Genomic DNA, 25000 nt, shown 5'->3' with positions numbered 1-25000 from the left:
TGAGTGAATGTGCATAAATCTAACCAGGGGCCGGTTGTATTAAACACAACAGTTACAGTGCTAAGCCGTCCTCTGTTGGCTTTGCTACGAGGGCCTCTCGCTGTGTGTTAGCTATTGAGGAATCTCTTATCACAGTGTGACCATGAGAAATCCACTCATGCAATGTGAGTGTGTGTGTGTGTGTGTGTGTGTGTCTGTGTGTGTGTCTGTGTTTGAGTGTGTTTCTGCAGTGTTGCATGTATCAACTAACCACATTTTTGTCTTGGTAGACATTGTGCTGTTAACTCTGTGTGTGTGTGTGTGTGTGTGTGTGTGTGTGTGTGTGTGTGTGCGTGCGTGCGTGCGTGCGTGCGTGTTAACTGCGTGGTGTGCACACAACAGTGTATGCAAGAAAGCAGTGTGCCGAGACTGAGGCATCTGACAGTGATGTCACTGGATCCTCCCTGACCTTTGCCCCCGAGCGATAGCCACACCAGTCCGCTACACGGCCACTTACTCTGTTCACGCACCCCTCTCTATTTTGTGTCTTTTGGGATGTGTGATTGTGCAGTGTCCTTGCTTTCATTGTTGTGTTTGTCGTTCGGCCCAGTGCGGCCGGACTAAATTCATATTTACCTTTTTTCTCCCTGACGCCTGTGTTTGTACAACTTGCTGTTGTTTTGTTCTTCCTGTTCTTCTCCAGGCCCACTGGTTTGGTTGCGATGTGATTTGATTTGGATAATGGAGTGCTGACAATAGGGTTGCCACGATAGATCCAGCCTTTCAGTCTTCATATGCTCTATATTAAATATTCCCCCCTCCACATCTCCTCTCTCCCGGTCCGGGTCGCAAACCTGACTTGCTGAAGTTCTCTGTCACCGCCTCATTGATTGTATCTGGCCGCCATTTTTTCCCTCCATAGCCTTAAAACGTGCACGCTCTCTCTCTCTCACACACACATCCTTCAGTGCCCCCGAAAGAAATTGTGAAACTTGATCTAGATGGGGCAGCTGTCAGTTGAGTGGCGCACGGCGAATACAAAGCGATTTCGTCCGTTCGATTTCATTCGAAATGAAACTCGTTTCAGTTTTTATTAGATTTCACTCTCGTCTTAAAAAAAAGGGGAAGGGAGGGCAGCCGGGGCAAATCAGTTTTACATGGGGCAGAACATCAAAGGCGCCAAATCAAACAAGACATTCAGCAACTCACGTTGTCTCTTTTCCCCCCGCAGCCACAAAAGTTGGCGTTTCTCCCTGAACCATTAGTGTAACTTTCAGCGGCTCCCACCGCTGCAGCGGTCCAACACAGATTCCAGACCTTATAGAGCCTCGGGGTGGGATATGACTATGTCATGGAGGCTAGAATGTGCTCATTGTTCTTGATCGCTTATTTAATAGAAACATCCCTTTGGTTAGAGAGCCAAGCCCCGGGCCCATCAGCGCTCCGCTCCCCCCGCCCCTCGGCCTCTTTGTCCAACACAGAGGGGGAAATGGCCAGCAGTGTTCTTTTTGAAAACTGTCCAGCTGTCAAAGTGGCAGTGACATTTTCACAATGCTTCCCCGGGTTCATCTCCTCTATCCACACTCGCGCACGCACACATACACACACACACACATACACACATGCCCTCACTGCTGCCCCCTCCCCCAAAAACCCTAACCCAGACCCCCCCCCCACACCAGCAAGCACGAGGTGGCACCAAAGCCAAGTCCACATGTGACCTATGGACAAAAACTGACTCACTCACCTCACTATCTCTTCATCTCTCTCTCTTATCAGCTTCGTAAACACCCGCCATCTCCAAACTGACCTAAACGTCCACACGGGCCTCAGTTGCAGGTTCCCCACAGAACTCCCTTTTAAGAGATGATGACATCATAACCTCTCCTCACCTCCCCCTCAAAACATAATCAACATGAAGTGCGATTGCGCAACAAGATGTGGGTGAACCCCCTTTGTCCCAGAGGTTAAACAAACAGCCCCCCCCACAACTGGGGCTTTCAAAGACTTTCTCTCACCTTCCCGTCCTTCTTTTCACAGTGATATCTCTATTTTGGCAACCCTATAATGTTCTAATCCCTACTAGTACTAGCAGGCATTTCCTTGCTGTTCTTGACGGGTGGATGGACTGGGGCCGGGAGGCGGGTGGGCGCTTGGCCGCAGTGTGGTTGAGTTGGGGCTCCTGCTCTCAAACTGGCGGTGGGTGGGTGGGTAGGTGGGGTTTGATGACACAGGCCGGCGCCGGCTCAGGAATCTAACCCATCATGTGTGTATTTTTCTCCTATAGGATCCCGGCCCACTATGTGTACCCTCAGGCCTTCATGCAGCCCAGTGTGGTCATCCCACACGTGCAGCCCACGGCGGCAGCCTCCGCCACTGCCTCCTCCCCCTACATCGACTATACCGGAGCGGCCTACGCGCAGTACTCCGCCGCCGCGGCTAGTGCCGCCGCAGCCGCCGCATACGAGCAGTACCCTTATGCCGCCTCGCCTGCCGCCGCGGGGTACGTGGCCACTGCGGGTTACGGCTATGCGGTCCAGCAGCCACTAGCCACTGCCGCCCCAGGCTCGGCCGCAGCTGCCGCGGCGGCCTTTGGCCAGTACCAACCTCAGCAGCTGCAAGCGGATCGCATGCAATAGCAGTCACTGCAGCCATTGGACAAGCAGGAAGGGGAGGCCCACCCACGGCCACAGCTGATTGGTCAGATGAATGAGCAGCGGAGGAAGAGGAAGAGGGATTGGCCTTGAGGGTGGACGTGTCAGTGACTCAGAAGGAGGAAGAGTTGCTCTAAAAAGGGTGATGCTGAGGGTGATGATGATGGTGATGATGATGATGGTGGTAGTGGTGATAATGGTGAGGTGGGAACTTCATTAAGTAGCTTTCCAACTTGCTGTGCTTCAACCAAAAAAAAAAAAAAAAAGATAAAACGAAAAATCTTGCAGAACAAAGCAAGGAAGATGATTTATTATCATTATTATTATTATTATTGTTGTTGTTATTACTATTATTATTATCATTTCTATTATCATTGTAGTAGAGTACTTATTTCTAGAGAAGAAATGCAGGAACTAATCCCTGTGGTTGGTATAGGTGTTAACCAGGCTTTGTTAAGTCCAGTTGCTGTCATTAACGTTAGCTTATGTTAGGAAACTATTCTTTCTCATGGGAGGAAAACCTAGCAGTGTTTCAAAAGTGTTTTTGACTCTTTGAGCCCTCATAACAAATATTTATTACCGTTATTACATTTCAAAGGGCTCTCGATGTTCTTTTTTTTGTCTTTTCAAGTGCATTTTTTGAAGTTAATATTTTCAGATGATCAGGGAAATGCAACTGTTTCCAATGCGTTAGCTACTATCATGCGACCTCTGCGCTAGCAAGTAGAGTTTTGGAAGAGAAGAGTTGAAGAGCCGTACAACTTGTCGCGTCAGACATTTTTTTTTCCTCAAAGAACTACCTTTTTATCTTCTTGATGCTGAATGTCCCTTTTTTTTTCTTTTTTTTTTTTACTGTGTCTCAACCTCTTGACCTATGCAAAGCTAACAAAATAGCCAGGAGACAAAAAACAAACACTGCAGGAACAAAAAAACAACAAAAAAACAAAAAAAAAAACATAAACAAAAAAAAAAAACCTGATTGTCATCAACTCTGACACTTGGACTAAGGGGGCACGGTGAACACCATAAAGGCACAGCAACAAAGGGAGGGGTGAAAAATGGCTTCAAACAATGGCGGCGGGGCGGAGGAGGAGGAGGAGGAGGGGGGTGCACAAAATGTACTACTCTTCACAGGTACAACGACAACGTGTGCAGGGACACGCACTCAGGCATGTGGACCGGCGCACAGAGCGGTGAAAGACAAAAGGCCACCGTTGTGTTTCACCATGGAGTCTGACTGAAAGAAAGGAAGGAAGGAAGAGAAAGAGAGAGACAGAGAGAGGACAGAGAGACATAGAAAGACAGACAGAGGGAGAGACCAGCTGTTGATTAGAGGAGGGGTTTTTCGGGGGGGGGGCTCAGATCCAGCACCACACAGACGGTTCATTCTGGAAAGAACGCATCACTTGTGCTCATTTGTTGAGCTGTCACATTTTAATCCTCGGACCCATTTGGGAACCAACGTTACCCCCCCCCCCTCTCTCTCTCTCTCTCTCTCTCTCTCTCTCTCTCTCTCTCTCCCTCTCCAGTACCCCCCAACACACACGCGTACGCACACACACACACACACACACACACAAGCCCTCCCCCCCATGTTAGCCCCAGCCATTCAACCCTGCCCCTGTCAGCACTTTCACCTATGTGTTGTAGCTGTGGCAAGGCTGGTATCAGGTACACACTCACACACACACACACACAAACACACATCTCTCTCACAAACACACACATGTCCCTCTCTCTCTCTCTCTCTCTCTCTCTCTCTCACACACACACACACACACACACACACACAGCCCCCCCTTCTCTCCACCAATAACTGGCCTGCCTCATATTGACAGAGAGAATGGGATGTTATGTGGGTTCTCCTCCATGTGCCTTACCTTTCTATTGCTATTTAAGAGACAAAAAACCTTTTCAAAAAAAAAAGAAGAGAGAAATGTACTATTTAAAAGTAGGTTATTTATTTTGAGAGTTGACTATGTTGACGCTCCAAGGGTAGACACTTAGCGGTGGTACTGTATTAATAATATTATTATCATGTACTCATCTCAAGGCATATATAAGTTATTGAGTAGTTTTAGTTGTAATATCATTATTATTATCATTATCATTATTATTATTATTAACATACTCAACCAAAAATGTTGACGTAGAAGTTATTTAAGATACAATTCTGTTATGTGCACTGTATTATATATTTGCCTTTTTGGATCTTTAGAACATGACATTGACTATCGGCACGCTCGGTGCCTTTTGTACGGACAAACCTTATTTAAATGCAGGCCAACTCGCCGTGCAGATTGTACTCTGCCTCGTTTATGTTTAGAGCTGTTGGAAAAGACGAGAGAGGAAAAAAGAAACTAGACAAAAAACAAGCAAAAAAAAAAAAAAAAAAAAAGAAAAATAAAAAAAAAATGCTGCTTTCTCCATTAGAATGTAAAGTCGTCGTCTGGGTTCCGGTAGCTGTGCCTCTTTTGCTTTTAATATTCATCAGATGGGCTATTTTACACTGTTGGGAACTTTTATACTTGAACTATTTCTTACAAGGGAAAATATGAAAAATAAATGAAAAAAAAAACTTTTTAAGGAAGCTTTTCATTGTCACTGGATGAAGGCATGTCAAGTGTTACTATTTAAATGCAAAGGTCCTGTTGGTATTAAAAATTACATTTCAGAATTTCAACACTATTTACTCTAAACTGAAATAAATGGTTCTATATTTAAATAGCTTGGGTTGCATTTCTTTTTCGCAGTGTTGCTGCTGTCCGAACTGTGGCCTGTCGGGAAATGGAGTTGTGTTAGTGTTTGATAACAGCATGTAGGCGTCGGGGTAGCGTAGCGGTCTATTCCGTTGCCTACCAACACTGGGATCGCCGGTTCGAATCCCGGTGTTACCTCCGGCTTGGTCGGACGTCCCTACAGATGCGGGTGGGAAGCCGGGTGTGGGTATGTGCCCTGGTCGCTGCACTAGCGCCTCCTCTGGTCGGTCGGTCGGGGCGGCCGTTTTGGGGGGAGGGGGGGAACGAGAGGGAATAGCTTGATCCTCCCACGCGCTATGTCCCCCCCACGCGCTATATCCCCCTGGCGAAACTCTTCACTGTCAGGTGAAAAGAAGCGGCTAGTATGGCGCCATCTTGCGATCTATATTATGAGCGCGCACACAGAATATAAACGGGGACAGAAATCGAGCGCTCGCTCGAGTTCTCATCTGCCATCTAGACGTAGAGATGGCAAAATGACGCCATACTGGAGACTCCACAAGTGTCGGAGGAGGCATGTGGTAGTATGCAGCCCTCCCCGGATCGGCAGAGGTGTTGGAGCAGCGACCAGGACGGCTCGGAACAATTGAGGACAAAAAAAAGGGGGGGTGGGGAGGAGATAACAGTATATAGTTTTATACTCCTGAATACTAACACAGTAGGAGCCCTATTATAAAACCATATCTATAATCAGAGTCACTGTATGTGCACATATGGTTGTCATATATCAGCAATTTGCCCACTGTGCCACCTGGACATAACACAAATTTAGGAGAAGTAATCTGACGAGATGCATTGTGCTTTCTACTGTATATTTCATGCTTGTTCCTCCCTCATTGGGTTTCTGTCATTCAATATGTAGTGTACATGGTTAAAGAACACAGCCGATATGTTTCTCTTTAACCTGCCTGCGTGTTTTTGCCTTCAGTTGCCCAACATGTCAGGTGAGGTATGGGCGTATTCATTATGGAGCACTGTCAAACCACTGTCAGCTGTTTTCTTTCTTTCTTTTTATCCATCGTAAACATCCCAAACAAACACCACTACAGTCTGTTCCAGTCAAACCCGGAGCAAGCATGCACAGGATGGAGATACAGAGTCTCTCGAGGCGTGAGCTATCAATGATTCAGCAACTTTCTAATCAATAAATGATGCCAAGCGACCCGGCTGCCATATCGCTCCACGGCTTCACCTCCATTAGCGCAACGCAACAAGTGCTCAGCTCCCAATGACACTCGAGCCTGACTCACATAGACCATGACACGGCATGGGCAGAGGGCCCAGCCGTGAAACCGGACAGGGCCAGGCCAAAAGCATAAGTCAACTGATCTCTCACTTAGCACCCCGGGGGGAGCGAATCAAATTCGGCTTAGGGTCCCAAAAAGGCTTGGCCCTGTAAACAGTAGCCAGCATGGCAACTGACCTCCAGTATGGGCCAATAAAACTAAAGACCTGCGTCTACCCAGAGAATAATGGTAAAGATTTAGAAATACGATCACACATGACAATTTAAGGTGAATGTTGACATATTGACTTGGGAATTCAACACATGATGCAAATCCTCCAGACCTGCATGACATATTGACTTAAATATTAGAAGTTGTCATAAAGGGGAATTATTCCTGGAATCTATATTTACACACAGAATCAGGATTTACAGATTTATTTTATTGGCCAATTATGCATCACACATACAAGTAATTAATCTTCAGCTGTCAGTAACTCTCAATGTACTTTGCATCCATCCATCTATCCATCCATCCATCCATCCATTCATCCATCCATCCATCCATCCATCCATACAGTGCATCCAGAAAGTATTCACACCCCTTCACTTTCCCCACATTTTGTTATGTTACAGCCTTATTCCAAAATGGATTAAATTCCTTTTTTTTCCTCATCAATCTACACACAATACCCCATAATGACGAAGTGAAAAAGGTTTTGTAGAAATTTTTGCAAATGTATTAGAAATAAAACACTGAAATATTGCATGTACATAAGTATTCACACCCTTTGCTCAGTACTTGGTTGAGGCACCCTTGGCAGCGATTACAGCCTCAAGTCTTCTTGGGTATGAAGCTACAAGCTTGGCACACCTTTATTTGGGGTATTTCTCCCATTCTTCTCTTGCAAATCCTCTCGAGCTCTGTAAGGTTAGATGGGGAGCGTGTCTTTCCAGAGATGTTCAATGGGGTTCAAGTCTGGGCTCTGGCTGGGCCACTCAAGGACATTCACAGACTTGTCCCGAAGCCACTCCTTCGTTGTCTTGGCTGTGTGCTTAAGGTCGTTGTCGTGTTGAAAGGTAAACCTTCGCCCCAGTCTGAGGTCCTGAGCGCTCTGGAGCAGGTTTTCATCAAGGATCTCTCTGTACTTTGCTCCATTCATCTTTCCTTCGATCCTGACTAGTCTCCCAGTTCCTGCCGCTGAAGAACATCCCCGCAGCATGATGCTACCACCACCATGCTTCACTGTAGGGATGGTATTAGCAAGGTGATGAGAGGTGCCTGGTTTCCTCCAGATGTGACGTTTGGCATTCAGGCCAAAGAGTTCAATCTTGGTTTCATCAGACCAGAGAATCTTGTTTCTCATGGTCTGAGAGTCCTTTAGGTGCTTTCTGGCAAACTCCAAGTGGGCTGTCATGTGCCTTTTACTGGGCAGAGGCTTCTGTCTGGCCACTCTACCATAAAGGCCTGATTGGTGGAGTGCTGCAGAGATGGTTGTCCTTCTGGAAGGTTCTCCCATCTCCACAGAGGAATGCTGGAGCTCTGTCAGAGCGACCATCTGGTTCTTGGTCACCTCTCTGACCAAGGCCCTTCCCCCCGATTGCTCAGTTTGGCTGGGCGGCCAGCTCTAGGAAGAGTCCTGGTGGATCCAAACTTCTTCCATTTACAAATGATGGAGACCACTGTGCTCTTCGGGACCTTCAAAGCTGTAGAAATTTTTTTGTACCCTTCCCCAGATCTGTGCCTCAAGCCGCTCTGATGGCTGAGCGGAATAAACCGCCGTTCGTGCAGTCCGCTCGTCATGTGGCTGGGAGGTTCGTATCCCAGACTCGCCGTAACCGATCACGGCCAGAGCGTCCATGGGGTAAGGCATTCATTAGGCCACCCTTACCCGAGGGATAGTGGGTGTAGATCGGTGTAGTGTTCGGGGACTCGTCGTTCTCCAGCGACCCCTCTGGCCCACCCAGGCGCCTGCAGCCAAGCAACTGAAAGTATTCTCCCTACGCCTCCTTCGTGGCCTGAAGGTAAAGCAATCCATGCGAGGCTTCAGTGTGTAAAATAGCGAGAGCAGCCGACACGAGTTTGAAGGAAGCTGGTGTTACGACTATCTCCTTCCTGTGGAAACGTGAGCCTGGGGAGTTATTTGACAAGAGTTCCAGCCATATGCCATTGGGTTAATCGGGTGGGATAAGGGGAAAAACTAGAAATAAATTTAAGAAAAAAAAGATCTGTGCCTCGATACAATCCTGTCTCGGAGGTCCACAGACAATTCCTTGCTCATTCATGGCTTGGTTTCTGCTCTGACATGCACTGTCAACAGTTGGACCTTATATAGACAGGTGTGTGCCTTTCCAAATCATGTCCAATCAATTGAATTTACTACAGATGGACTCCAATCAAGACGTAGAAACATCTCAAGGATGATCAGTGGAAACAGGATGAACCTAAGCTCAATTTTGAGTGTCATAGCAAAGGGTGTGAATACTTATGTAATGCAATATTATAGTTTTTTATTTTTAATAAATTTGCAAAAATGTCTACAAAACCTTTTTCACTTTGTCATTATGGGGTATTGTGTGTAGATTGATGAGAAAAAAAGGAATTTAATCCATTTTGGAATAAGGCTGTAACATAAAATGTGGGGAAAGTGAAGGGGTGTGAATACTTTCCGGATGCACTGTACATTCATCCATACATCCATGCATGAATGCATACATACATGTGTACGTATACACACACACACACACACACACACACACACACACACACACACACACATCCATCCATTATCTCAGGGTCGCAGGGATGCTGGAGTCTATCCCAGTGGTCATTGGGTGGCAGGCGGGGAGACACCCTGGACAAGCCGCCAGGCAATCACAGCCCCCCCCCCACACACACACACACATTCACACCTAGCACATTCACACCTAGGTACAATTTAGTACGGCCGATTCACCTGACCTACATGTCATAATATAATGTAATATTCATCCATTATCTGAACCGCTTATCCTGCTCTCAGGGTTGTGGGGATGCTGGAGCCTATTCCAGCAGTCATTGGGCGGCAGGTGAGGAGACACCCTGGACAGGCCGCCAGGCCATCACAGATAATGTTTTATACACACACACACACACACACACACACACATACATGGGTACATATGCATGCATACATGCATACATACATGCATGCATGCATGCATACATACATACATACATACATACATACGTACGTACGTACGTACGTACGTACATACATACGTACATACATACATACATACATACATACATACATACATACATACATACATACATGGGTACATACATGGGTACATACATGGGTACATACATATATACATACATACATAAAGCAAATCAAAGCAGCATTCACAGTGGTGTGAAGTATAAATGAATTATTATATACAAATAGATGCACATTCACATCAACAAGTGCAAAGTGTATGCAGCAGTGCAGTTCTTTGTTCAGTAGAAAATCTTGTGGGAAGGAGGTGGTGGAAGAACTGCTGTCACCATGATTGCTGTAATGTCATTGCCGATCATGATGGTAATGGATGTATGTGTCATAACTCTGTCCATAGCTCCTCTGTTGCTCTCCCCGAGGTTTCTTCCTGTTTTTTCTCCCTGTTAAAGGTTTTTTTTTTAGGGAGTTTTTCCTTATCCGATGAGAGGGTCTAAGGACAGGATGTTGTGTTGCTGTTAAGCCCACTGAGGCAAATTTGTAATTTGTGATATTGGGCTATACAAATAAAATTGATTTGATTTGATTTGATAACTCAATGGGTAAAGCATGACACAGGATTTATCTGGGCTAATGGTTTGTTTTCCCACTGGAGTTTCCCATATACATACCTGAAAGTGCTGCGACCCTGTGTCCACCTTACCACCTATGGTAACAAAAAAAAAGAAAGAAAATAGGATGCTATTTTTAAGTTAGGGTGAAGTCAGATAACAATAAGCACCTCCTGACAACTTTATTGCTCTCAGATCAATATCCTGTCATTCCTAAGAGGCCTTTAAGATTACTGGCCCTGATCTTATTTTCAGATGTTTCATTACCCAGCAACCGTCGACTTGTCTGCAATCACAGCATGCAGCAGCCAAACAGTAACGAGAAGCTGCAAAGATGCCTTTAACCGAGTATTTTCATTCCCCCCAAAAAAACTTCCAATTTACCAGATTACCACAAACTCTTGCAAAAAAATATAAAAGTCGCAATTGTATTGTAAAAAAAACAAACAAAAAAAACTCCATGTTTTAAGAAGCAATTGGAGTGCCCCCCCCCTCCCCCCAGGAATCACCGGCCCCTCTGTTACCACCTCATTCAACATTTCCTGCTGGTCCCAGTGACTCTGTAGTCAGAAGTCCTTTCTTTAGGCCGGTTGTCATGTTGTTCGTCAGGTAAAAAAGCCTGTCCGAAGACACCGGAGACACATCGCGCCGCTGAGTCACCGGCGGCACCGCGTCAGACTCGACGAGACGTTGTTGTCTTAATTTGGAAGATCCGGAAGAGTCGCGCGGCTCCGGACAGACGGACCGAGCGGACAGGCTGCATGGTGGGACGGCAGGCGCAACCGGAGACGAACATATATCTTCACTGATCGGAGGCCTCAATAATCACAACCAACCAGCCTACAGTCGAAGCAGTCGGCCAATATAGGCTACACAGCGGACCTGCAGCGATAAGAAGAAGAAGAAGAAGAAGAAGAAGAGAAGAAGAAGAAAGGTAAATCTGTCGATTTGATTCGTGGGGCGTTATGCGTGCGGATTTTCATCGTACAGGGACAGATAAGGAGGGATGGGGTGTGTGTGTGTGTGTGTGTGTGTGTGTGTGTGTATTGGGGTGGGGGTGGAGGGGGGGGGTTCAGCGTGGTGTTTGTGGACGTGTGGCGGAGCAGCAGAGGCGCGCACGGTTTCTCCTGTTTGTTATGGTAAAAGAAAAGGAGCCAAACAGCGTCCGTCCATCAGCTCCGCCGCGACGACCCAGACGTCAGATCACCGCGGGGTCAAAAACCCGCAGTCATTTGTTCCCCGGTTGAAATTGATTGCTAGATTTTTATGATCCTGGCGTTGAGCCAGTCGCATGGCAGGCTCCGCTCGCAGTGATCCACAGGTTTAATGCAGGGCACTGTGGACAACTTTGGCACCAAGTCATGTATGTCAACGATGATTTCTCATTTTATTTTGTTTATATCTTTATTTTTGTAATGGTGCGTCTGTGGTTGCAATTTCTGCAAGGGCCCAGCCGATGAGATCATCCAGTCTAGAACTGAACAATGTTCAACTTTATCAGAATCAGAATCAGAATCAGAATATTTATTCCCGAGGGGCAAATTGAGTTCTATTACAGACTCTCGCGCTCTAGTAACTAAAAACTAACAAGATACAAGATAAGAAAATAGAAACAGAAACAAACAGAAATAAAAGATAAATAAAAAATAGAAATAAGAACAAAATATGTCAACAAGCATGGTGCATAACACCCTATCTATACTGCACTACCACAGCACACAACAAGCAGCACAGTCTGAGTCTGAGTTACATTTATTTGCGTTTTACCTGATATCGATTAATCGATGTAAGCTATCCTCAAATCATGCAATACTTCATCTTGGCATCACCCATCTGTCTCAAAACACGCCAAGTTATCACGTAAAGTCATGTGGGTTTTCTTTTTATACATGTAGGCTTGTATACACTCTATTTCTCTGTATATAGTATCTTCCGAGGTGAAATGTACAGGCAATGGCCACGAATTTCTCCAAGTCGGACAATTATCTATCTATCTATCTATCTATCTATCTATCTATCTATCTATCTATCTATCTATCTATCTATCTATCTATCTATATGTGTGTCTGTCTTTCTATTTGTTTGTTTGTTTTGAGCCAGGCCATTATTGATGATGTGTGCTTTTCTGTATGTGTTTGCACCAAAACCTCCTGAATCCGCATGCTGTTCCAGGACGCCTCCCCTGTGGAGGCCTTTCAGACAGCGTGGAGCACTCAGACCGAGAATAGACCTTACAGTCAAGCCCATATAGCACCACCAGATTCGACCAATGGCCCAATATAGCCCCCCAAGATCAGATACCAGGCGACGGGGTTCAGGAGACATGGGTCAGCAGCATGCCACCAATAATACCCTTCCTCTGTGATAATACGTATTTGCTTTCCCAGCTGTTGCTTTGGTATTGGGGTCTGGATGTGTCTGACTCTGTTGCCCACCTGTCTGGAACAAGCATTATGTGGACTCGGCCGTGATGACTGTGTTCATATTGTACCATCACACCTTATGTATTACAGTGTTACGGGGCGGAAAATGACATTGAGGTACATTGAGTGTTGAACCGTTTTGGGAAATTTAAGTGCACGGATTACAATAGCAAGATCGCAGCTTTTGTCGTCCTTCATCACTGCCGTGTCTTTGCATCATGTTCAACATGTCTTTCTAAAGCAACCAGCAGGCTTCGAGGTTCAAGTCCCACCCTGACGGCTTCTCATTTAATCTCTCATTACGGCTATATGAAAAACTAAGGAGGCAAATATCACCAGCCATGCCTTTGTGTTACCATGGAGCATTTGGCCCGATTGCAATCATAGGGAGATGCCAGTTATTGCACATCAGTCCAGATTCTGGCTGTTTCTGTCACATGGCGTTAAAACCAAGACTGAGTAAGTCATTAAGAAAGGTCTTTATGCATGCTCAATAATCCAGGTTAGAAAATCACAGAAAGGAAGTGATTAAAATGATGTTTGACGGGCTTGTGAAAATACGGTAGTTGATTCTGCAATATGAAATTATATGATGTATGGAGCATCTTATATTGATGTATTGCATAGAGTGCTTATGGTGCAATAAGGCAGATTGTAGATCGTGTTGAACATTATCTGCAGTGTGGTCAGATGTTAAAGGGATAGGTCACCCCAAAATCAAAACTACATGTTTTCAGGCATTCGGGTGGCATGGTGGTCTATTCTGTTGCCTACAAACATGGGGATCGCTGGTTCAAATCCTCGTGTTACCTCCGGCTTGGTCGGGCGTCCGTACAGACACAATTGGCCGTGTCTGTGGGTGGGAAGCCGGATGTGGGTATGTGTCCTGGTCACTGCCCTAGTGCCTGCTCTGGTTGGTCTGGGCGCCTGTTCAGGGGGGATGGGGAACTGGGGGGAATAGCATGATCCTCCCATGTGCTACATCCCCCTGGCGAAACTCCTCACTGTCGGGGGAAAAGAAGCGGCTGGCGACTCCACATGTATCAGAGGAGGCATGTGGTAGTCTGCAGTCCTCCCCGGGTCAGCAGAGGGGGTCGAGCAGAAACCAGGATGGCTCGGAAGAGTGGGGTAATGGCCGGATACAGTTGGGGAGAAAAAGGGGGAAGAAATCCAAAAAAAAAAAAAACTACATGTTTTCCTCCCACAGTCCAAAGACATGTAGGTCAGGTGAATCGGCCGTACTAAATTCCTCCTAGGTATGAATGTGTGTGTGTGTGCGTGTGTGTGTGTGTGTGTGTGTGTGTGTGTGCCCTGTGTGTTGGCCTGGTGGCCTGTCCAGTGTGTCTCCCTGCCTGCCGCCCAATGACTGCTGGGATAGGCTCCTGCATCCCCGCGACCCTGAGAGCAGGATAAGCGGTTCGGATAATGGATGGATGGATGGATGTTTTCCTCATCTGCAGTGCTATTTATCCATCTAGATCATTTTGGTGTGAGTTGCCAAGTTTTGGAGATACACCTTGTTGTGAGCAGTTTCGTGTAGGAACTATTTTCTTAGACCGAACTACACTTACATGAAACTGCTCACAACAAGGTCTGTGGATTTTCTTGAGTAACCGGGTCATGACTTCTGGAAAGAGACCTTGCTGATGAGTTTTTCAAATGTATTTTTTTGGTGCTTTGAGCAACTCAAGCTGAATGCCATCCAGTTTCATTGTATTCGAGAGAAGGCAGACATCTCTACGACTGATATCTCCAAAACTCGGCAACGCACACCAAAACGATCTAGATGGATAAATACCAGTACAGGTAAGAGGAAAAACATGTAGTTTTGATGTTGGGGTGGACTTTCCCCTTCAATATAGCAATGCCTCTATTGAAGATCCTGCAGAGATTGGTTTGGCAGGGACTTTGCAAGAGATCCACTTCAAATAACATCGTTCTTTGCTATGAGGCCAAGTCTTGCTAGACGCTGCAAGAAAAGTTTGATGTGGGCCTTCATATTTTATCCTCATCTGATCTGAAACTGAATTTTCTTATAACCTGACCTAAACTTGGTGATTAAAGACATGTCTAAGCCCCAAATCAACAACTAAAACTTTAAAGAATGAAAACATTTAGCCAATTTGTAAATGAAGAGTGGCCGAGAGAAGTGGTTTTGAAAAGTACCTTCCCTAACTTGGCTCGAGTTTGAAACATGAAATGTTCAGCGAAAATCCAACTGAAGCCAGGCAGACTGGAGTCACGTTGTTCTTAAGGTAAACTCGACCTCCAGGGTCTAGCATTTCAGAGATCATGGTTCAAATCCAGCAGACGCTCTTCCTGCACCTAGCTGCCCGGGTTTCTAGGTTTAACAGCCCCAGAGCAAGCCTCGCTGTGACCTGGAAAACAGAAATAGCCCCTGAGGCCTACGATAGGCATCTGGCACTGGTGGGAGAATTCCCGAGAGAGATATGAAGATGACGTTCGTCATGTCCACGCTCGCCGTTCACATTATTAACCAAGACAGTTTAGAAACAACATCCAATGATGATATTTTATTGTAGATCGGGCTGTAAGCGGCCTAGAGTGCACACCATCCGTCTGTGTGTTGGACACCGGGTGTCAGGTTGGAAAGTGTGTGTTAAGTCGCAGTAGTTTGTAAGCGGAGTCATTGCATAAACATGCAGCGGGTGGCTGGGTTGAGTTCCAGGCTGTTGAGCCACCAACAGAGGACAGAAGGGCCTGCATTGCATTTGAGTTAAGGCACATGGCCGGCCATTGTTCCCCTGAAGCATCTCTGGTCTGTCCAAGTGGGGGTCAGTTATTTAATTCTGAATATGGGAGTTTGTTGGGTCATGAATTTGGCTCTTCACAAACTAACAAGGGGCTTTTAAGAAGCAAGGTCCATGAGAGAAGGAAAGACTCCAGCAACTCTTACAGTTGTATTGAGGGGAAAAAAAGGTTTTATTTTAGCACTTCAGAAAGTTTGTGTGTATGGAAGTTTGTTTACATTGTTTATATATGGTATTGTATGGAAGTTTGTTTGCCTCTCAACACTGAAATGACTTTGCCTGATACCCTTTGGCCTCTGCACAGCATTCTTGAGTAGAAGTTGAGCCTCATGTGTGTGTACTCATATCTATATCTATATCTATATATATATACATATATATATATACATATATATATACAAGTAGCTATATATACATACATACATATGTATGCGTGTGTGTGTGTATATATATATATATATATATATATATATATATATATATATATAGCACACACTATATACACACATTGTATGTGCACATGCATCAGTGTGAATAGAGCACATTCCTCTGAGTGTGTGTGTGTGTGTGTGTGTGTGTGTGTGTGTGTGTGTGTGTGTGTGTGTGTGTTGCGCTCATTTGGGTGAGTATCCACTCTGGGTGTTTGTGCCAACAATGTAGAAATGTAATCAGGGGAATGACCCAGACCAGTGAAGTCTTCCAACGATAACGCCCATATCATTTTAATTTTATTTACATAAGTTTTACAGAAAGGAAACAAAAGTTACTCACACATGAAAACATGTACAAATATGGTCTGACATCAGACAGCTTCAGGTTCGATGTTCCGGGTAGAGAAAGAAAGCTGGCAGCTTGAAGATGAAGTCTCTGGAGTCTTTTCTAGAAGTCGTTTTTTCCCGCTGACCATCACCGCACAGGTTTGTCATTGGCTTCAGCTTCTTGTTTTTGGACTTCATCTTTCCCCTCAGTCTTTGTCTCTCAGTAATCCAGTTGTGCGATATCTTGCTATGTTTAGAAGCATGGATGGACCTGTGGCTGAAGGCCAGGTGCCCAAAACAAGGAATGGCCTCATGACAACAGAACCCCACTAAATACTGTTTATTCTTCCATCTGCTTTGGGTTTGGGCTTGTTTTCCTAAACCGAACAACACCAGGGGTGTCATGGAGGGATGGCAGGATGGTTTAGTGGTCGGAGAGATGACATTCAGTTGATATTCAAACCGTGTGTGAGCTTCCAAAGTGTCCTTGGATGAGGCGCTGAATCTCAGCCAGTTTAAGAGTCGCTGTTCTGAACCCGCCCCTATGCTTTGACTTCTCTCTAGTTAATACATCCCACTGGGATTACTGAAGTACTTTGTAGCATCACAGGGATCTGCGAACCTAGCCCACAGCACGAAGATGACGTACTGTATGTTCTACGACAGGGTGTTGAAATGCAAGGAGTTGGATAATTTTACGAGATATATGCAGCTTTCAACTTTAAAAATGGAATTTGATGGGGGTCCAGGTGGCGTAGCGTAGCGGTCTATTCCGTTGTCTACCAACACGGGGATCGCCGGTTCAAATCCCCGGGTTACCTCCAGCTTGGTCGGGCGTCCCTACAGACACGATTGGCTGTGTCTGCGGGTGGGAAGCCAGATGTGGGTATGTGTCCCGGTCGCTTCACTAGCGCCTCCTCTGGTTGGTCGGGGTGCTTGTTCGGGGGGGAGGGGGAACTGGGGGGAATAGCGTGATCCTCCCACGTGCTACGTCCCCCTGATGAAACTCCTCACTGTCAGGTGAAAAGAAAGAAGCAGTTGGTAACTCCGCATGTGGTAGCCTGCAGCCCTCCCTGGCTCAGCAGAGGGGGTGGAGCAGCGACTGGGACGGCTCGGAAGAGTGGGGTAATTGGCTGGATACAACTGGGGAGGAAAATAGGGGAAAATAAACAAGAAAAGCTGAATTTGCAAAGCTTAAATCCCACTAGCAATGAATAGGGTGAGTGTAGAGGAGGAAATAAGGCAGGTGTCCAAGAATTCATTAAATCAGACTAAATTGGACTATTTGTCAGATGCAATTTTTTCTCCAAGAGAAGTCATAAAAAAGGGGACTTTGCTTGATCTTATTTTCTATCGAGCAACAAGACGTTAGCCTAGCATCACTGATGGACCCAATATGCCTTACGTTGCCTTCTTTTCAGTGTGACTATTGCAGATATGTGTTTGCAATGCAGATTCTGAAACGATATATTGTTCAGCCCTGACTGAAAGATAATGCAAGATTGCAAAAACCATCCAGTGATCATCCTTCCATCTCAACGGCTACGGAAGGTTTGTTTTGAGTTTGTCGTTTTTGTTTGACGAGGGTTGTGAAGAAAGACAGAAAGTAAAGGCGGGCTCGATGAAAGGATGCGGTGACCGTACACGCTCTTTTAGCCGAGCCCCTGGGACCTGCCAGGCCGGGAAGTTTTATGAGTTGACGAAAGCATCTGAAGTTAACGACTGTAGAGTGTCATCATGCTGTCATTTTTAGCTGAGCTGTGAGATATGTAGTCTCTCTTTTCCTATCGGGCTGTCCGCCGACTTTTCCCACTTTCGTTTTTCCAGGTTTGTTGCCATGGAAGCGCTTATGGAGCGGCTGGAACGGGCCGTGATTCGTCTGGAGCACGTGTCTGTCAAGATGCAGGTCACCAGTGGCATGGCTAACGGGGACTGTGCCAATGGCATTGACGGAGGTAAGAGACTGTTTTGGAAATGAGTAGGTCAGGTGTGTGGGAAGCAGCATTTTATAAAGTTGACAGAGAAGAGAGGCTAATAAAGCTGTTCTGTTCTCCTGTGAAACAGCAGTTTGACACTTGGTTGATTGGTTGGTTGAAAAATGGTATGAGACTTTGATTGAAATATCTAAATATCTATATAATTTCCTCATGTGTGTGTGTGTGTTTGTGTTTGTGTGTTTAGAGAGAAAGAGATTCTCAGTCTAGCTTTAGGAACAGTAAGGCGTTCATCCTGTCATCTCAGTATGTTCAGTGTATCTCTCTCTCTCTCTCTCTCTCTACTTCAGGTTTGTTACAGAGTGTGGAGGCCTTTGACCAGCTTCTGAGGGGACCAGTATCAGACTACCTGAAGAACAGCCGGGCCATAGGCGGGGATGTGGAGAAACATGTGAGCAGAGTGTGTGTGTGTGTGTGTGTGTGTGTGTGTGTGTGTGTGTGTGTGTGTGTGTGTGTGTGTTTGTGTGTGATGGACATATACAAACATTTCCTGGCTGTTTGTCATAATGAATGTACACTTATCAGCCAAAACATTAAAACCACTTGCCTAATATTGTGTAGGTTTCCCTCGTGCAGGCAAAACAGCTCTGACCCGTTGAGACATGGACTCCACAACACCTCTGAAGGTGTCCTCTGGTATCTGACATCAAGACATTAGCGGCAGATCCTTTAAGTCCTGTAAGTTGCAAGGTGGGGCCTCAATGGATTGGACTTGTTTTTCCAGCACATCCCGCAGATGTTCGATCAGATTGAGATCTGGGGAATTTGGAGGCCAAGGCAACACCTTGAACTCTTTATATCATGTTCCTCACACCATTCCTAGACAATTTTTGCAGTGTGGCAGGGTGCATTATCCTGCTGAAAGAGGCCACTGCCATCAGGGAATACTGTTGCCATGACGGGATGTAGTTGGTCTGCAACAATTGTTTAGGTAGGTGGTACGTGTCAAATTAACATCCACATGAATGCCAGGACCCAAGGTTTCCCAGCAGAACATTGCCCAGAGCATCACATTGCCTCCACCAGCTTGCCTTCTCCCCATAGTGCATCCTGGTGTCATCTCTTCCCCGGGTAAATAATGCACACGCACCTGGCCGCCCACATGATGTAAAAGAAAACATGATTCATCAGGCAAGGCCATCTTCTTCCATTGCTCCATGGTCCAGTTCTGATGCTCACATGCCTAGGCACTGTCGGTGGTGGACAGGGGTTATCATGGGCACTCTGACTGGTCTGCGGCTATGCAGCCCCGGCAAGCTGTGATGCCCTGTGTGTTCTCACACCTGTCTATCACAGCCAGCATTAATTTTTTCAGCAATTTGAGCTACAGTAGCTCTTCTGTGGGATCGGACGGGCTAGCCTTCACTCCCCACACACATCAATGGGCCTTGGGCGCCCATGATCCTGTAGCCGTTTACCAGTTGTCCTTTCTTGGACAACTTTTGGTAGGCACTGACCACTGCATACTGGGAACATCTCACAAGACCTGCCGTTTTGGAGATGCTCTGACCCAGTCATCTAGCCATCACAAATTTGGCCCTTGTCAAAGTTGCTCAGATCCTTACGCTTGCCCATTTTTCCTGCTTCTAACACATCAACTTCAAGAACCGACTGTTCACTTGCTGTCTAATATATCCCACCCCTTGACAGGTGCCATTGTAACGAGATAATCAATGCTATTCACTGACCTGTTTTACTGGTTTTAATGTTTTGGCTGATCGGTGTATAAGGCTTCCCATTCTATACAAATAGTCTTGTGGCAGCAGGTACACATACACATACACATATTTTGAATGTGGCACACACACACACACACACACACACACACACACACACACACACACACACACACACACCAGCTGTCTTACCCGTGATATGATGTGACTTGTGTGATCCCTATTCATACTGTATCATCTCATAAAAGACCTCAGTTTGTTGATAAATACCTTCTCATTATTTCAGAAGGGTTTATTTTACTTTTCCAAAACCACCTTATCTTCCTTAATGTTGATCCTGACGCTAACCCAAGATCAGTCTGAAATATTCTGTATAGGTCTGCTTTAATGGGGAGTTGTGCACGTGGCCTCTCTGCTTATCGACTCTGTGGAAACCCTTCCCAGTGTGGCTAGCTCCCCACTAAAGTTAGCACAGATATATATGATACGGTACGATATGAAGCAAAACTACAGTTTGACAAGATTCGATAAGATCAAACAGGAAACAATACTATAACATACAATATGATGAGAAACTCAATGAGATGAGATGAAACAATACCATATAGAAATTATACATCAGAAATCAATTTGTTTTTTACTCCGTCAACTTTTCTCCCTCAACTCTCATTTGAACTAGACTTGCATAGGTCAAAGTAAAGGTCGATTTATCTATAAAGCGCATTTTATAAATCACTTCCATTTTATTTGTATAGCCCAATATCACACATTACAAATTTGCCTCAAGGGGCTTTACAGCAACACAACATCCTGTCATTAGACCCTCACATCGGATAAGGAACAACTCCCTAAAAAACCCTTTAACAGGGAGGAAAAATGGGAAGAAACCTCAGGGAGAGAGCAACAGAGGAGGGATCTGTCTTTTACACAGTTAACACAATACAACATTGAAAGAGGATAACAGAATTATAATGGCATTATAAACTACATGAAGAATATGATGAGGAGGATGCCAAGCAGTGTCCAGGACCAGAGCCACGTGACCCGCATCACCATGTAAAACATTTTTTTCAAAAAACTAGTCACACATCTTAATGAGAGAAGGATATAACATTGAAACAGGATAACAAAACTATATGGATTTATAAGATATATAAAGAGGAAATGTGATGAGGGGGATGCCAAGCAGCATCCAGGTGGCGACCACCATCATCATGGAGACCTGGGAGGAGGACAGACTGCACGTGCACACAAGGGAGACTCACATCACACCATTCACACACACAGAAGAGAAAGGAGAAGACATCATTCAGGCAGAGAGAAAAGACATGTGAGAGAAGAGAACAGTGTGCAATAGTCAATAATCTATATCCTATAATCTCGTTGACAGAACAGTGCTTGGTAAATTGAGACAGAAACCCACCCGCCATACAGTACAGGTTTTTGAAGCACTTGGCTTAAAGGCAACTAAATGTAGGCTAAGCCAAAAAGATGAGTTTATAAAAGACCAACTGTTAGCTAAAGTGCTGTGCGGTGCTCAAAAAATAACATAAAGGGATGTCCAGGTGGCGTGGCGGTCTATTCCGTTGCCTACCAACATGGGGATCGCCAATTTGAATCCCTGTGTTACCTCCAGCTCGGGCGGGTCGTCCCTACAGACACAATTGCACCTCCTCTGGTCAGTTGGGGCGCCTGTTCGGGGGGGAGGGGGAACTAGGGGGGAATAGCGTGATCCTCCCATGTGCTACGTCCCCCTGGCGAAACGCCTCACCGTCAGGTGAAAAGAAGCCGCTGGCGACTCCACATGTATCAGAGGAGGTATGTGGTAGTCTGCAGCCCTCCCTCGATTGGCAGAGAGGGTGGAACAGCAACTGGGACGGCTCGGAAGAGTGGGGTAATTGGCCAAGTACAATTGGGAGAAAAATGGGGGAAAATCCCCCCTTCCCAAAAAAAAGAAGCCACCAAAAAGATCTGTTGAGTCAGTTTCAGATTCTGAAGCTTGGGAGTTGAGGTACTTTTTTTTAGCAGTGATGTAAATGAGTCTACCAACAAGGCAAATCTAATAATGGGTGGGTGGGGGGGTTGGGGTAATTCCAGAGTCTGAGGGCAGTAAAAACACATACAGACTGGGCTTCTCCCCCTCTTGTTCCCACTGCATATGAAAGGCTCAGCAACGTTAATGAGGGTCTGTGTGAGGTCCATGGAGCTTTTCCGTTAATGTCCTCTCAGAGTTCACATGGGGTAGATGGGACGTGTGTTTGTGCATGTGTGTTTGTGTGTCTATGCGTGAGTGTGTATGATTTAAAAGACAATCCATTTCCTGTCCTCCACAAAAAATCAAGGCCTTGAAGCTTATTGAACTTTGACCTTGTGTTCCTGCACCAAAACCACAAGTGGAACACCTTTTCCTATTTGGTTATGTCCCATTCTCCCACCGGGACTTTCTGTGTATTTTGCGGTAAGTGACTTGGCAACGAATAGCTTCATTATGTCCCTGAAATAGATTAAAAACCCAAAGAGCGGTCGAAAAACACGGAGGAGTGGAGGCAATCTGAGAGAAAGCATCCTAAAACGTTGAGAGAGGGAGCGCTTGTTTCTCCGTCGTTGTGGCTCGAAAGAAACTCTCTCTGTCTTAGTCTCTCATCCTTGAACTGTCTGAGGGGTGTGTGAGTCTGTGTGTGTGTGTGTGTGTGTGAGAGAGAGAGAGAGAGAGAGAGAGAGAGAGAGAGAGAGAGAGAGAGAGAGAGAGAGAGAGAGAGAGAGAGAGAGAGAAATAGGTGCCTTCTGTAAGTTTGGAGAGCTCCTTTTATGGACAAAGGCTCCCCGGTGGTTCCCTTGGCTCGCAACTGGAGGTCTCTTCCCTAACACATATACACACAACATGCCTGGCTGAATCTGTGTGTGTGTGTGTGTACGCGTGCTTATAGTTTCTTTTTAATGGGCTAGACAGATTGATTCACGAGCTAGAAACCGTTGCCATGTGAACAGCGTGTACAGACAGAAGAGAGAACCTCCTTGACGAGACTCAGACTCCAAACCAAGATACCGCTGGTTATGGACCGCTCACATTATCTTAGGAACAGAACCAGGGAATTGTGTAAATTAAAACAACAACACATTAAGTTACATATTACATGAATATGTTGTTGTTGGCTTGTTCCTCACTCGCGAAGATCAGGGGAGGATAGTCTGCCTACCGTCTGCAGGCTCGGAGGTGGCTGCGGAGCCCAGCCCGTGCGGCACAGACCTTACTTTACTTAGGATGAGGGAAGCCCCAGGCTGGCGGTGTCTGAAGGGCAGAATGCTCTTTCCATCTTTTCCTCTTGTCCTCAGCTGGCTGCGTTGATGCAGTGGCGCCAGGCTTTCCTGTCGCTTGCTTCCTGGTGCCACGAGCCGTCATGGATGCCGGCTAGTGAAAGCTGCTTCTTGAGCTGGTCTTTGAAGCGCTTTCTGGGGCCCCTTGATTGTGCTCTCCTTCACAAAGTTTGCCAAACACATGAATATACTGACACAGTTACTATCAGGATTTTGAAATCCATTGAAGTCTCTCATGCATTATTATCATTATAAGCTACCTGACCTTTGCCGTTTTTGATTGACAGGCGGAAATGGTGAACAACGGCCTACAGACCCAGAGATTCTTCCTCAAAATGGCCGCCACACACCAGGAACCTGCAAAGGTATGAGAGTGTAAAATGAATTAGGAGGTTGTTCTCCAGTAATATGGTAGATACTATGTGCACTCATAGACTAAAACACCCATTATTGTTACATGAAGATGAAAAGGAAGTTGGAGAAAGAGGTTATCATGCAAAATATTTTCCTTATGAATTTTCCATCTTCTCTGTTTATACTTTCGTAAACCTTTGACTGCACAGTTGATATAAGGAAGTATACTGAACACAGTGAAAGGTTTTTTTCTTTTTTGGGATCCCCCCCCCCCTTTTCTTCCAATTGTATTTGGCCAGTTACCCCATTACTTCCGCTGCTCCACCCCCTCTGCCAATCCGGGTAGGGCTGCAGACTACCACATGTCTCCTCCGATACATGTGGAGTCGGCAGCCACTTCTTTCCACTTGACAGTGAGGAGTTTCGCCAGGGGGACATAGCACATGGGGGGATCATGCTACCTCCCCCCCGAACAGGTGCTCCGACCGACCAGAGGAGGCGCTAGTGCAGCGACCAGGACACATACCCACATCCGGCTTCCCACGGCCAATTGTGTCTGTAGGGATACCCGACCAAGCCGGAGGTAACATGGGGATTCAAACCAGCGATCCCTGTGTTGGTAGGCAACAGAATAGACCGCCACACCACCCGCAAGCCCCACAGTGAAAGGTTTAAGAAATCTGCCGAGCAGCATCACGCCAGTCAGATTTTAACATTGTATTAAAAGCTTTTGCCTCCTTGATTGTCTGAAATGTTGCTCCAAAAAAAACACACACACACAAAATCCCCTTGAAAACAGCTCCTGTGTGTCTTAATCATGTGACTAGATACTTTTGCAAGGCCTCATGGGGAAGCTGAACTGCCTGACAGCCTCTGCTGCACGCTGTCGTTTGTGTCTCCCGCTTCTCAGACTCAAAACCAGAATCTGTTTTACTAGCCGTGTCATTTTGGACATACAAGGAATTGTGTTGCACATGACACACACAAGATATAACATTATAAAGTTGACTATGTATGTTGTGAGGGCAAGAGAAGTAAAATATGGTGAGCCTGATCTCTCCACACTCATCTTCCCACACAACAGGAAAGTCAGCAGCGAATTCCCACACAGTAATATTGCACTGAAAATAACCGTATTAACAGGACTATATGCAGATCTGGGGAAGATTTACCTGCCGAGCGGTTTTAAATACAGTATAAATTAGGCTGCGTAATACAAACTATACAGTCATACGGTTCTAACGCCAGGGCCAGTTCAGTGTAAATATTTGACTAAATTCT

General features: G+C 45.8%; 2 protein-coding genes across 2 annotated transcripts in view; both read left to right on the top strand.

Moving 5' to 3' along the window:
• Nucleotides 1-3072, top strand: part of rbm24a (RNA binding motif protein 24a) — a 9834-nt gene extending 6762 nt beyond the window's left edge. Inside the window, 2 exon segments of the mRNA XM_056298755.1 lie at nt 739-776; nt 2266-3072. Coding sequence (XP_056154730.1) covers nt 739-776; nt 2266-2618 — 391 coding nt within the window. The 3' untranslated portion in view covers nt 2619-3072.
• Nucleotides 3073-11006: 7934 nt separating this feature from the next.
• Nucleotides 11007-25000, top strand: part of cap2 (cyclase associated actin cytoskeleton regulatory protein 2) — a 37581-nt gene continuing 23587 nt past the window's right edge. The window contains exons 1-4 of the mRNA XM_056298302.1: nt 11007-11362; nt 18208-18335; nt 18665-18765; nt 23653-23730. Coding sequence (XP_056154277.1) covers nt 18218-18335; nt 18665-18765; nt 23653-23730 — 297 coding nt within the window. The 5' untranslated portion in view covers nt 11007-11362; nt 18208-18217. The remainder of the gene's footprint in view (nt 11363-18207; nt 18336-18664; nt 18766-23652; nt 23731-25000) is intronic.

This window comes from Lampris incognitus, chromosome 18, assembly GCF_029633865.1.
Source record: "Lampris incognitus isolate fLamInc1 chromosome 18, fLamInc1.hap2, whole genome shotgun sequence".
In the NCBI taxonomy this organism is placed as follows: Eukaryota; Metazoa; Chordata; class Actinopteri; order Lampriformes; family Lampridae; genus Lampris; species Lampris incognitus.
This window is presented reverse-complemented; position numbering and strand designations above follow the sequence as displayed.